The following is a 14,809-nucleotide window of genomic DNA, read 5'->3' as shown; positions in this document are numbered from 1 at the left end:
CACAAGACAGGGTGAAGGCCAAGGTCTCTAAGCTTCTTGTCGAGTCTGGAAAGAATTATGGTGTTGAGTGCTGAACTGTAGTCCAAGAACAGCACTCTCACATAACCTTCCTTCTTCACCACATGTACAAGGACGGTGTGTGGAGCTGTGGCTGTTGCATCATCTGTTGATTGGTTGTGTCAGTAGGTGAATTGTGTGGGTGGTAGCATGCTGCAGATCTAGTCCTTGAACAGCCTCTCAAAGCATTTGCTTTTTATTGATGTGAGTGCAACAAGATGCAGTTGTTTAGACATGTTACCTTGTTCTTTTTAAGCACAGGAACAATGGTGGATGTTTTGAAGCAGGAAGGCACTCTACACTGGGGGGAGGAAGAGATTCAACATGTCTGTAAATTAACCTGCCAGTTGTTCCGTGCACACTGAGTACCTGCCCTGAGGTTCCATCCAGTCCAGCAGCCTTGCGACTGTCCACTCGTTGAAGTCACCTCAGTACTTCAGCCTCAGAGATGACCAAGCTGTAGGACTCTTCAGCGGCCCTCCTCGGCTCTGTGTGGGCAACATTGAATTGAGCATAAAAAAGATTTGGCTCATCTGGGAGAGAGGCAGCAAAGTTGGAATAAACTTTGTTTAGCTTTGAAGTCTGCGATGGTGTGATCTTGTCCCTGTATTGTCATTTTGCTGCCTTGATGACTTTGTGCAGAACATAGCTGCATTTCTTGAGTTCCTGTTGGTTACTGGCAACGTAAGCTCTGTGTCACGCAGTAAGTGCTGCTCGCATGGAACTGTTGATCTGGGGTTTCTGGTTTGGATAGACCCTGACTGTTTTCTTGGGAACAATATCCTCGATGCTGTTCCGGATGAAGCTCATGACCCCTTTCATGAACTTGGAGACATCCTCATCAGTTGACGTCATCAAAGCAGTCCTGTAGCATGGAGGCCAATTGGTCGGACCAGCAGTGGATGGTTTTAACTATGGCTGCCTCTTGTTTCAGCTTCTGCCTGTACCTTGGCAGCAGCAAGATGGAGGAGTGATCTGACTTTCCAAATGGCAGGCAGAGGAGCGCTTTGTAAGCTTTGTGGAAGGGAGAGTAGAAGTGGTCGAGTATGCTATCTTCCCGTGTGCTCACCTGAATGTGTTCACAAACCTTTGGAGAGACTTTAGTCAGTGACACTTGATTAAAGTCACCAGTGACAATGAAGCAGCCTTTAGATGTGCAGTCTCCAGAGTGCTGATGGTCTCGTACAGTTCCATGAGAACCAGGCAAGTATCAGCCTGTGGCGGAATATACGCCACTGTGGTAATAACAGCTGTGAACTCCTGGGCAGCCAGAGAGGTCTACACAGCAGCACCAGGTACTCCAGGAGGGCATGCACATTCCGAGCATCACACCAAGCATTATTGACCATGAAGCATACCCCACCTCATTTACTCTTCCCAGAGAGGCTTTTTGCCCTGTCTGCTGGAACAGGGAGAACCCAGAGGGCTCGCTGGCATGATCTGGTATCTCCTCCATCAACCAGGTCTCCATGAAGCATAAAATGTTACATTCTTTTTTTTTTAATCCCGCTGATAGGAAATTCTATCTCTCAGTTCGCACAGCTTATTGTCCAGGGGCTAAATGTTAGCCAGGAGTATGCTGGGGAGCAGCAGCGGATTAGCACGCTGTCTCAACCTCACCAGGACGCTGGCCCTTCTCCCTCACCTCGGCCACTTCGGAGGTAGCAGCTGTGTAATAAATGAGCCTCCCATGGATCGCGCAAGCAGGAGTTCCCAGTGTAGAAAAGGCGGCACGTAGTGGGTAAATGGCATCTTCCTGATGTTCAGGAGAGTCACTCTATCATATCTGATGTGACTATCAGCTACTTGAACAAGAAATGCAAAGGAAGTTGCAGAAATGAGCAGTATACTGTAAAGCTGGAAAGGAGCTCGCAACACGGCTGTCGTATGCGTCGCCATCTTATCAAAGGGTGAAAGGTGAAAAGTTTAAGGAGAAACATGAGGGAAAACCTCTTTGCTTAGTGTCATGAGAGTGTGGAACGAGCTGCCAGTACGAGTGGTGCATGCGAGATTGATTTCAACGTTTATGAAAAGTTTGGAGAGGTACACGGAGGGTAGGGGTATGGAGGGCTATGTTTCTGGTCCAGATTAATGGGAGTAGGCAGTTTAAATGGTCCAGCATGGGCTAGATAAACCAAAGAGCCCGTTTCTATGCTGAACTTTCCTACGACTCTGACTGTAAATCAAGGATCCAGTTGCAGAGGGTAGTACAGAGGCACAGGCATTGAAGTACTGAGGATGCAAAATGCTTGAGCGCTGGGTTATAATCAATAAACACCCGGTGGTCCAAGTCCGAGTGGGGAGCTGGTGGAATTGCATCCCCATTCAGTCTATTGTGGTGTGAGGCAAACTGCAGCAGGTCCAGGTCCTTGCTTAGGCAAGAGTTGATTCCGGCTATCAACAGCATCTCAAAGCACTTCATCACTGCAGATGTGAGTGCACCTTGGCAATAGTTGTTGAGCAGTGCACCCTGATCTTCCATCCCTCACCACTGAGGTCAACAGTCACCTCCAGTGGCTCAAGGGTCAGAGACATACTGTCATAAGGGAGTGGACCCAACTGCAAGACACAGACAGTGAAGTACCAGGAACAGAACTAGGCATGAGAAGGAAGCAAGGAAAGTGGGGAAGAAAGGACACTGGACATGACACCAGTCCTGGACAAGACAAGGATTCCAGGCCTGGGCCAGGACTTGACAAGGATAGGGAACCAGGACATGGAACTGGGGACTAGGAGCCTGGGCTTGGACTCCGAGCCAGAGACTGGACAAGGACCCAGAACCTGGATTTGACTCAGGCTTGGACTCCAGAACCCGGCAAGGACAAGACATGGCTACAGGATGAGGAGAGGCACAGGACAGGACAAGAGACTCCTGGACAGGACAAGGGAACCCCAGCATGGGCTGGGCAAGGTTCTCCTGTGCTGGGCAAGATACAGGGACATGACGAGAACCCAGAGCCTTTGTCAAGGGAGAGACATGAACATGGAACACAGAGCCAAGACTCCTCCTTGGGTACAGGACGTAGGGCCAGGACTCATCACACAGAACACTGAACATGACAAGACAGTTCCCAACACTAGGTAGCAGCAAAACAGCCAGACCTACCTAGCAAAGGCATGGACACAGACAGGTAGTTCCAAACAGGGCAAGGCTCCAGGCAGAGGCAAAGCTCAGCAAGGCAAGGCTCCAGGCGATGCAAGGCAGGGCTCCAAAAGGAAGGTGAAGGGATACAGACAGGGGGTTAGGATAGGAACAATCCAGCAGCCCAAGGCTGAATCCTGAAGCTATTTATGAGGCCAGCCCAAACAAGAATCAGCAGCCTCAACAGAAGCTGGGGAAACCCAGAAAACCTAGAATAAGGAACGTGGACTGGACCGCGAACCGGAATGCAGATTTCACAGACTGGACCATGACACATACATCTTATTACTGTGTGGATGTGAGGAAACATTTTTAGGGAGTGAGTGCTTGTTCCCTGAAACCCATTGACAGACAAAGTGACAGGAATAGTTGTTCAGATCTTTCAAAAGGTAATTGTATAGTTACTGGATGAAAAATTCACTTAGATTATGAGACAAAATGTTTCCCATACAAAATGATGTTTACTCCTCATAACAGTCCCTGACTTTCATGGTGAGCATAAATCCTGTCTCTCAGAATCTTATGCAGCAACTTCCCTGTCTTTCCCTGCCTACAAATGGTTTCCACCCTACTGCCCTTTTTCAACAAGGGACAACATTAACTGTCCTCCAATCTTCTGGCACCTCAACCGTGGTTAATGAAGAAGCCGTAATCTCTGGCAGAGTCCCAACAGTCTACTTCTATACTTCCCTTAGCATCCTAGGAAAGATTCTGTCAGGTCCTGGGGATTTATCAAAGTTAATATGCTCTCATGTTTCTAGCACTTCCTCTTTTCTGATACAGTGTCCTAATGAATATCAGTGTATTCCACCTCCGCTTACCTCTCCAGCCTCGATGTCTTTCTCCCTGGTGAACAGTGATGAGAAGTATTAATTTAGGACTTCGGTCATAACCTCTTGCTCCATGCATCAATCCCTTCCTTAGCCACCCTCTTGTTTCTAATATACTTATAAAAGATTTTTGGACATTTCTTAATTCTACTTGCAAAGTCTTTTCACGGGCCCTTTTTGCCCCCCTTATTTCTTTCTTTCTTGATTCTTCTCCCTTGGCTTCTTAAACCTCAAATAACTCATTCAGTACCATTTTCTTGTATGTTGCATATGCATATTTCCCTGATCAAACCCACAATATCCTTTGTCATTCAAGGTTTCTGAAGCTTTCTATCTTTGCTTCTTAACTTTATCCCAAGGCAAGAATAACACTGAAGTTCATCGTGGAAATATGGAAACTATATTTTAATGCAATCCACTTCCTAGCAGAGTAATGATGTTGTTAAAGATACTGGGCTAAGTGTAGTAAAGTCATCGACCAGTAGGTGAGAGCTAGTGTATCACAGCTACCTGGCTACTTACTGTGATTGCTTTCTCTGCTGAAAATCACTAGTACATTCAAGAAAATAGAACTAACTTTTTTTCTCTGTGATTGTAAATGCAAGCAGTAAACAGTGAAATCAGGAATGTTTAAAAAGTGGATACATTGATATTGTCTCCCAAAGGATATATCACTGTCACCATTTGTTGCCTGTTGAGAATTATAAGCAACCCTACTTCTTAAATGACCTGAACATACTATTTCATATTATTGAAAGCATCTTTCTTTTCTGCAGTTATTTATATAATTAGAACAAACATTCCTCTTCACAGATGGGGTACTTTTTAAAAGTAGCATTCAATAATTCATTATTATAATCTGGATGAAGAATTGGTAATTAGCAGAACATAACATGGCTATAAATTTATCAGTATATATTTAAATTGTTATGCAACCTCCATATCGTGATCATTGCAAGAATCAATCATAAGATATTTTACCAGCTGAATAATGTGAATAATTACTATAGTTGATGACTCTGCTTCTATTAATTACTTGTGGTTGGCAAACATGCTAGTGCTTATTTTCCAACTTCTGTATCGCAACAGTCTTTGTTTGATATTATCATTTTATATACTGTGTTTCAGCAAAAATAATATTTTTCTGAATTACATTAGTACTATGGAAGGCATGGCTTCATTGAATTATATCTGTATTTAAATGTATGTCAATAATGGATTTGGCTTAGCTTTTCTTTATAGATCTGAGTAAGCTGGAAGGTGTTTCTTGAAGATCAAAGCCACCTAGTAATTCAGTTTATGTGGGATATACTGTATGAACAAGTGATAATTTTATTTATCTCAGATATATTTAACATAGGATAGTCAAAACTAGCATTGAGCAGAACACATTTATTGTAGTGAGGCCATAAAACTATCATATGAGAAAGATAATTGCCGATCTCCACCTGGGAAAGAAGTAATTGCACTAAGTAGTAAAATTTTAATTGCACCAGAGTAAAAAGGTAAATTACAGTTTAACTCCAGATGTGATATCAGAGGTTGTGAGATTCAATGTACTGTAGTTGCAAATCTTAATGTAATATACAATATTTATTTTTTACCCTAACAAAGTGATTGAACTATCTGAATTGATATTGTAATAACATAATTTGATTAAAAATAGTTACTTACAATTTCTTTTTCATTTCTGTTTTCATAGACACAAATCATCTTTCAAACTGGCCAATGGAAAATGCAGCCAAAAATTCTTTCTCAAAATTCATGGACAGACTAAGTGTGGAGATGGAAAATGTTTCTCTTTGGTGTGGCAGACACATCGGATATGAGCATAAAAAATCATTAGTACAATTATTGGGCTCTGGACTATGTAAAGTCAATACCAAGGCAGGAAAAGAAGGATGTCAGGTCACTATGCCAATAAAGGTAATGATGAAAATGCAGCAACTTCTTGATTAACTCTTTTACCGATCAATTTGAGCTTCTAGATCTTTTCTGTTTTACATTTATCAGATATGTCCTTGATGTGCGGAAGTGACTTCACCTTCAAAAGAACAATGAGATTGTTGCTAGCACAGTACAGTTGTTCAGCCATTGGTGTTGTTGTCTTATAGCTCCAGAATCCTAAGTTTGATCCTGATATTTGGTGCTGCTTGTGTTGGGTCTGCAAATTCTCACTGTGTGCTCACACGTTTCCCTTGAGTGTTTGCTTTTCTAGCACATTTCAAAGACTAGGTATTTGTTAACTGGTAAATTAGCCCTTAGTTTCGATTAGTGGCAGAGGAATCAAAGGGAAATTGTTGAGCATTCTGTTGTTCCAAAGTTCCAAAGCAGATTGGCAAGGATCAGGTTAAGTAGTGTTTTTGTCATTCTGTTATCTCAGCAGCCATTAGCATGCCATGCCGTCATGTCCTTCAGGATTCAGTCAGCACTGCCAGTAGTAGTATTAAAATATGTTCTGATTATTTTAATAATTTATGTTACAGATTGCTGATTTAAAGAAATTCCAGTAAAGAAATTGGCAAATTGGCCCATAGTATCCACTGGGGTAATTTACTTTAATACAAACTCCCCCAATTATAGAATTATAAAAGTGTGGAATTTGAGACATATTCTTTTGTTCCAATTTATATATGACTTACATTACAAGACCTATCACTTCAGTTTGTGATGCACTCTCTACAGTATGAATAGAAATGTTTACTCAGGATGTTGAATTCCTTTTATTCTAGACTATCTTTTTTAATTATGGTCAGCAATTACTCACAGAAGAAAATTATTGGAAAGGTAGACTGCTGATTTATCTGTGACAAAGTTGTACAAAATACATTTTAAGGAGATTGTTTTGATTTATTAGAATCTTGCAAGATTTCTGAAGGCATTTTATATGAATTAAAATTTAACACTAAATTATTGTAAAATGACATTTGTAACTTTTTAAACACTTTTTCCTTCTTTGCCAGCAATGTGTGGAAGTATTGAAGAAGCAAATCCTTGAGTTTACTCAGAGGTTGCATGCTGCTGAAGTAGAACGACGTTCATTGCGTTTGGAACTCACCCAACTCAAAAATTATGTGAGTGACTTGAAAAGAGAAACAGGAAAAGCCCACAACCTGGAACAGCAGCTGAATAACCTCAAGCAGTCGCTGAAGGTGAACATATTCTATGCTGTGCATTATTGTTTTCCTTACAATTTCAATGTTATGTGCAATCTTTTCCTTTTCTGGGCGATTGTCCAAGATTCCATTATTGAATTCTCAAAATTGTTTAAGTGTTATAAAAGGGCCTTTTTGTTGGCATAAAGCTATTTTTACCTCTGATTTTGCCCAATTTGTTGGTATGAAACAAACTTATTTGACAGAAATGTTTATTCAAAAGCCAAAGAAGAAATACATTAGATAGAACGTTAACAGATTATGATGAGTTTTAAGTGCAGGTTTAATAGGAGCGATTATCATTAACATAGTGTCAATATATAGAACTTATATAAGTTTTCAGCACAGATTCAAGGAAGGCACATTTGTCTGTATAACAAAGATTACTAATAAAATGAACTATTTGGACTTTCATGTAATAATTGTTGGAGGCAAATTATCTCAGCTCTGGCTTATTATAGGTTTTCCTCAGAGCACCAACCATCTTCATTTATAAAGCAAAAAGTCAGGAATGGGATGAAATATTCTCCACTTGTTTAAATGAATTCAACTCCAACATCACTTAAGAAGCCTGACAAACCAGGCCTCTTGATTGGCATATTAAACCCTTCATCACTGGAATTACATGGCTGCATCCTGGGATGGGTAATAAGTCCTGCTTTCTTAATGGATGACATAATTTAAGCAGTTTTATAAAACCATGAATGCTCTTGTATATGGTGTATATTATACCTTGAACATACATTATATTTTATTAAGTGAAAATTCCATTAGTTTGAGCACAACCATTTCCTTGATAAGCTTTAGAATGGTACTACGAATATTGAATGCATCAGAGCAATCAACTTAATTAATGCTGATACCTTCAGAGTTATTGGTTTCTGATGACTGTTTTAGGAGTAAGTCTGAAATTAATAGCTAGGTGTCAATGGAGAAGATTTCCTTCCTTAAAAGACATTAGCGAACTTAGTAGATTTTTCAGAAGAATCATAGTTATTTTCAAGTTTGCTGATAACATTTTATTTTAATTTTCAATTTTGTTTTACAATGAACTTGAATTCTCAATATGTTATTTAGGGAACAGATTTCACATTTTTCATTATTAGTCTCAGTACCCAGAATACAATAATATAACCATCTTGCACTTTTGCAGGGTTCTTGGTCTTGTTTAAGGACATTAGTTTTATTTGCATTTCACAAAATCTAATATTTTGAAAACAAGGAAGGATAAAATTAGGCCTTGTCCTTGGATCTGTACAAATAGAAACCAATAAAAAAATTTGTAACTATAAACTATTACTCAGTTTTGTATGTACAAGGTCTTGGATTTGTTTACTGGCTATGAGTTGTCTGGATTTGCTCAAAAAATGATCTCTGTCTCCTGTGCCCACAGTTTAGAGAAGTTAAAAAACATACAAAGCAGGAACACATGCAGGCCATTCAAAATTCAAAGTACCTTTTATATCATAATATGTATACTGTATACAACTTTGAGGTTCATCTCCTTACAGGCAGGCACATAACAAAGACACTCAACAGAACCTAAAAAAGACCGCTAAACACCTAACGTGCAGAAAAAACATATCGTGCAGACAATAAAAATAAGCAAATAACATTCAGAAACGAAGTTCATGGTAGTGAGTCCACAGCCATGAAACCAGTCACAGTGGATCCAGGAGTCTGTTAGTTGCATTCCACAGCCTCAGTTCAGCATAGAGATGAGTAAACATTGTGGAGCGGCAAGCTGAACATCAACTCACTCCACCAAGAGGCCTCCAGAGTAATGTATCATCTCCTTTGCCCTTATATGTCTACAGTGGCAGTCCCTTGCCCTGGTCACTAACACACACAGCAAGTTCTTTGTGCCCTTCAGCAGCTACATTCACTACAGCCATTTTGCAAATCTCTTCTGGTATATCTCCTGGCATATGAAACTATTGATAGATGGATCTCAAAGAGTCATTGAAAAGAAGTGCACAGAAGTAGGCCTTTGGCTCGTCTAGTACATGCTGAACCATTTAAGCTATCTACTCCCATCAAATTGCACCGGGACCATAGCCTTCCATGTCCCTACCATGCATATGCCTATCCAAACTTTTTTTAAATGTTGAAAACGAGCTTGCCTGCACCACTTATGCTGGAAGCTTGTTCCAGACTCTCACGACCCTCTGAGTAAAGAAGTTTCCCTTCATAGTCCCTTAAACTTTTCACTTTTCACCCTTAACCCATGACCTCTAGATGTAGTCCCACAAAACCTTATGGAAAAAGCCTGGTTGCATTTACCGAATCTATGACCCTCATAATTCCATATCCTCTATCAAATCTCTTCTCAATCTTCAACGTTCCAAGGAATAAAATCCCAACCTATTAAATAACTCAGAAACGTCCTTGTAAATTTTCTCTGTACTCTCTCAACCAAGTCTGTTCCACCAGCATTTTGTGTGTGTTGCTTGAATTTCCAGCATGTGCAGATTTCCTCAAGTCTAAATCAAATCTAATAGCTATTCCCAAGTCTAAAGACTAGTCTTCAGCAATTCCCGGAAGACTGGATCATCCCTTTCTGGATTGTTTCTCATAAATTGACACTCCACATAGTTCATGCATCTTTCTGTACCACTAACATGATCATTCCCCAATTACTCTCACTTGCTCCCAGTCATTGCCACATTCCCCTCTTAAATTTATGTTAAATGTCCTTGTTATTGGCATTCCCAATAGTTGCCCATGTACCATCCTACATCCCGGACCATACTGTTCCATATATTCCTAAGGCACTTATTTCTAACCGATAGGTAAGATCATAAGAGCAGAATTAGGCCATTTGGCCCATTGAGACTGCTCCACCATTATATCAAAGCTGATCTATTATCCCTTTCACCCATCCCCTCTCCTCGAAATGTTTGATGTCCTGACCAATCAAAAACCTAATAATCTCCACTTTAAATATACCTAATGCCTTGGCTCCACAGAAGTCCTTGGCAGCAAATTCCACAGATTCACTACCTTCTGACTAAAGAAATTCCTCCTCCTCTTGGTTCCAAATGGACGTCCCTTTATTCTGAGTCTATGCCCTCAGATCTGAGACTCACCCACTACAGGAAAGATCCTCTCCACATCCACTGTATCTCGACCTTTCAAAATTTTATAGCTTCCAATGAGTTCAACCCCTCATTCTTCTGAACTCGAACAAGTACAATTCCAGAGCTATCAAATGCTCCTCATACATTAATCCTTTCATTCCTGGAACCATTTTCTCAAACATCCTCAGATTCTCTCCAATGCCAGCTCATCTTTTCTCAGATACAGTACCCAAAGCTGCTCACAGTACTCCAAGTATAGTCTGAACAATCCCTTATAAAGCCTCAGCCTTTGACACTCACAAATTTCTAGCATACTGCTAGTGTCTTCCATATTGAAGATTGATACTACTTATTGAGTTCATCTGCCATTTCTTTGTCCTCCATTAATATCTCTTCAGTGTGATTTTCCAGCTGTCTGATATCCACATTTGCTTCTTTTTTTTATATGTATCTGAAAAAAAGACTTTTGGTATCTTTTTTTATATTAATGGCTAGCTTATCTTCATATTTCATCTTTTCTCTATGGCCTTTTTAAATTGCCTTCTGTTGATTTTTAAAAGCTTCTCAATCCTCTAACTTGCCACTAATATTTACAATATAATATGCCTTTCTTTTCATTTTTATGCTGCTTTTGACTTCCCTTGTCAGCCACATTGCATCATCTTCCCTTTGGAATACTTCTTCATCTTTGGGATGTATCTATCCTGCATCTTTTGAATTGCCCTTAGAAACTCCAGCCATTGCTGTTCTGCCATCCTCCCAGCTAATGTCTCCTTCCAATCAACTTTTGCCAACTCATCTCTCGTGCGTTTGTAATTCCATTAATTCTATTGTAATATTGAAACATCTAACTTTATCTTCTTCCTTCAAGGTGCAAGGTGAATTCTATCACATGATGATCACTGCCTCCTAAGTGTTCCCTTACCTTCATCTCACTCATCAAATCTGGTTCATTACACAACACCCAATTGCCTTTGCCCTAGTGGGGTCAACCACAAGCTGCTCTAAAAAGCCACTTCCTACGCATTCTGTCTCTTGAGACCAAGCACCAACCTAATTTTACGAATCTATCTGTATATTGGAATCTCCCATGACTACTGTAACATTTCCCTTTTTACATGCCATTTCTATCTCCCATTTGAATTTGTATTCCGCATCTTATTTACTGTTCAGGGGCCAGTATATAACTCCCATCAGGGAGTTCCTTAACTTTACCTACAAGGATTCTACACTTTCCAATCTTCTGTCACCTCTTTTTAAGGATTTGATTTATTTTTTTTTTACCAATATTTCCACCCAGTCCTCTTCCTAATTGCCTATCCTTTCAATACAATGTGTATCCTTGGATGTTAAGCTTGTAACTATGGTCTTCTTTCAGCCATGACTTGGTGAAGCCCACAACGTCATACCTGCCAGTCTTTAGTTGTGTTACAAGGTCATCTGCCTTATTCCATACACTCTGTGTATTCAAATATAACACCTTCAGTCCTGTATTCATCACCCTTTTCAACTTTGCCCCCATGTTACACTTCAACTCATCCCACTGACCGCAGTTTTGCCATATCATCTGTCCTTCCTCACCACCCACTGCGTCTATTTGAATACCAATTGCCCCTTCCTCAGCCCTATCACTCCAGTCCCACTCCTGCCAAATTTGTTTAAACCATTCCCCTCCACCCCGTCAACAGCTCTAGCTCCCACAGATATTTGCCTTCCTCAACTTCAAGTGTAACTTGTGGAGGTCATACCTTCCCAGAAGTGATCCCAATGATCCAGAAATCTGAAACCCTGCCCTCCCCCCCCCCAAAACAATAACTCAGCCATGTATTCATCTGCCAAATTATGCTGTTCTTACCCTCACTGACCAGTGGCACAGGCAGTAATCGGATAATTCTACTCTGGAGGTGCTGCTTTTTAGCTATCGAACTCCCAATATTCTCTCTTCTGGACCTCTTCCATTGCTCTGCTTCTGTTGTTGTTACCAATATGTACCATGACCTATGGCTGCTCACTGTCTCCTCTTAGAATGCTGTGGACCTGATCCTAGAGCTCCCTAACCCTGGCATCTGGGAGGCAACATACCATCTTGCTTTCTCATTTACATCCACAGGATCTCCTGTCTGTTCCTCTAACTTTGCAATACCCTATTACTCCTGCTGTTCTCCACCCTTCCCTACTGAGCCACAGAGCCAGACTCAGTGCCAGAACCTTCAGTTGGTCATCCCTCCCAACAGTATTCTAAGTTGTAGACTTAACTATTGAGGGGAACAGCCACAGGCTGCTCTGCACTGGCTGGCTACTCCCTTTCTCTCTCCTGACAGTCACCCAGGTACCTGCTTTCTGTATCTTAGCAGTGACTACCTCCCTATAGCTCCTATCTCTCACCTCCTTATTCTCCCATTTGTGCCAAAAGTCATTGAGCTGCAACTCCGTTTATATGTTGTATATCTTTCACGTGCACCTAATGAATTTCAATGATTTTGTTTAGCTTACACCAAAATTCAGTATTCCAACAAGCAGATTTAAGCAAGGACAGTTCAGACAAAATGCTTTGTCAGAATCTGTTGTGTAACATTTATGGTAATCAGAATCAAGGTCTGCCTGGGGGCATCAGGATTGTCTGACCTCAACAGCTGCCATCCTGATGGGCATTTTTAGTGGAACCTCTCCAATTTGCTGGCATGCTGCTACTTGTCAATTTCCTGGTCAGTACCTCCTAATGTCCTTTATTCCTCTTTGGCAATCCTCGTAACTGCTACCCAGTGAGCACCAGCCTGTTGGGCCTTACCTATTTATGTCTCAGAGTATCTGGGTCCTGAAATTGTTCTAATTCCTCTACCTGCTTCTTGTCCCTGTCTTTCTTTGTTCTTTACATTCACCCCACTCAGTTTTCACCCCATATAATCCTTCTCTGTCACTTCTTCAATTTGGCTGTTTTTGTGCTTTGTGCCTCTTAGACAAGGTTGGACAAGGGAAGCACAGGACTGCCTCCAGGACTGCTTTGAATTAGTGGTCTGGGCTGTATTCAGGGATTATGCTTCGAACCTGGATGAGTATACTGCAGTTGTTACCGACTTCATTAAAGTCTGTGTGGATGAGTGTGTGCCTACAAAGACTTACTGTACATTACCAAAGGAAAAGCCATGGATGAACCAGGAGGTGCGTCGTCTGCTGAAGGCTAGATCTGTGGCATTCAAGTCGGTGACGCAGGCCTGTATCAGAAAACCAGGTATGAGCTGCTGAGGGCTATTTCAAGGCCGAAGAGACAATTTCGAACGAGGTTGGGGGCAACATCGGATGCACAGCGACTCTGGCAGGGTTTGCAAGACATTACTTCCTACAAAGCGAAACCCAATAACATGAATGACAGCGATGCTTCACTACCAGATGAACTCAATACCTTCTATGCATGCTTTGAAAGGGAGAACACAACTACAGCTGTGAAGATCCCTGCTGCACCTGATGACCCTGTGATCTCCGTCTCAGAGGCCAATGTTAGACTGTCTTTAAAGAGAGTGAACTCTCAGGCAGCAGATCCCAATGGGTAAGGCTCTGAAAACCTGTGCCAACCAACAAGCGGGAGTATTCAAGGACATTTTCAGTCACTCACTGATATGGGCGAAAGTTCCCACTTGCTCAAAAAAGCAGCAATTATACCGGTGCCTTAAAAGAATAGTGTCAGCTGCCTTAATGACATCGGTGAGTAGCACTCACATCGACAGTGATGAGATGTTTTGAGAGGTTGGTTGTGACTAGACTGAACTCCTGCCTCAGCAAGGACCTGGACCCATTGCAATTTGCCTATCACCACAATAGGTCAATGGCAGACGCAATCTCAATGGCTGGTCCACATGGCTTTAGACCACTTGGACAACAAAAACACATATGCCAGGATGCTGTTCATCGACTATAGCTCAGCATTTAATACCATCATTCCCACAATCCTGATTGAAAAGTTGCAGAACCTGGGCCTCTGTACCTCCCTCTGCAATTGGATCCTTGACTTCCTAAATGAAAGACCACAATCTGTGTGGATTGGTGATAACATATCCTCCTCACTGACAATGAACACTGGTGCACCTCAGGGGTGTGTGCTTAGCCCACTGCTCTACTCTGTATATACACATGACCGTGTGGCTAGGCATAGCTCAAATACCATCTATAAATTTGCATACGATACAGCTATTGTATCTCAGGTGGTGACGAAAGGGTGTAGGGGAGTGAGATATGCCAACTAGTGGAGTGGTGCAGCAGCAACAACCTGGCACTCAATGTCAGTAAGACAGATGAGCTGATTGTGGACTCCAGGAAGGGTAAGTTGAAGGAACACATATCAATCTTCCTAGAGGGAGCAGAAATGGAGAGAGTGAGCAGCTTCAAGTTCCTGGGCATCAAGATCTCTGAGGATTTAACCTGGTCCCAACATATCGATGTAGTTATAAAGAAGGCAAGACAGCGGTTATACTTCATTCGGAGTTTGAAAAGATTTGATTTGTCAACAAATACTCTCAAAAACTTCTATAGATGTAGAGTGGAGAGCATTCT

General features: G+C 41.4%; 1 protein-coding gene across 3 annotated transcripts in view; it reads left to right on the top strand.

Moving 5' to 3' along the window:
• The window catches only part of LOC132396875 (coiled-coil domain-containing protein 171-like), a 449,415-nt gene that overhangs the window by 214,901 nt on the left and 219,705 nt on the right, over window positions 1-14,809 (top strand). For all 3 annotated transcript variants that reach the window (XM_059974899.1, XM_059974901.1, XM_059974900.1), the window contains exons 18-19: window positions 5,732-5,955; window positions 6,993-7,181. In XM_059974899.1, the coding sequence (XP_059830882.1) occupies window positions 5,732-5,955; window positions 6,993-7,181 (413 nt within the window). The remainder of the gene's footprint in view (window positions 1-5,731; window positions 5,956-6,992; window positions 7,182-14,809) is intronic.

The sequence above is a fragment of the Hypanus sabinus genome, chromosome 7 (assembly GCF_030144855.1).
Source record: "Hypanus sabinus isolate sHypSab1 chromosome 7, sHypSab1.hap1, whole genome shotgun sequence".
In the NCBI taxonomy this organism is placed as follows: Eukaryota; Metazoa; Chordata; class Chondrichthyes; order Myliobatiformes; family Dasyatidae; genus Hypanus; species Hypanus sabinus.
The sequence above is the reverse complement of the archived record's forward strand: the minus strand, read 5'-3'. Positions and strand labels throughout refer to the sequence as shown.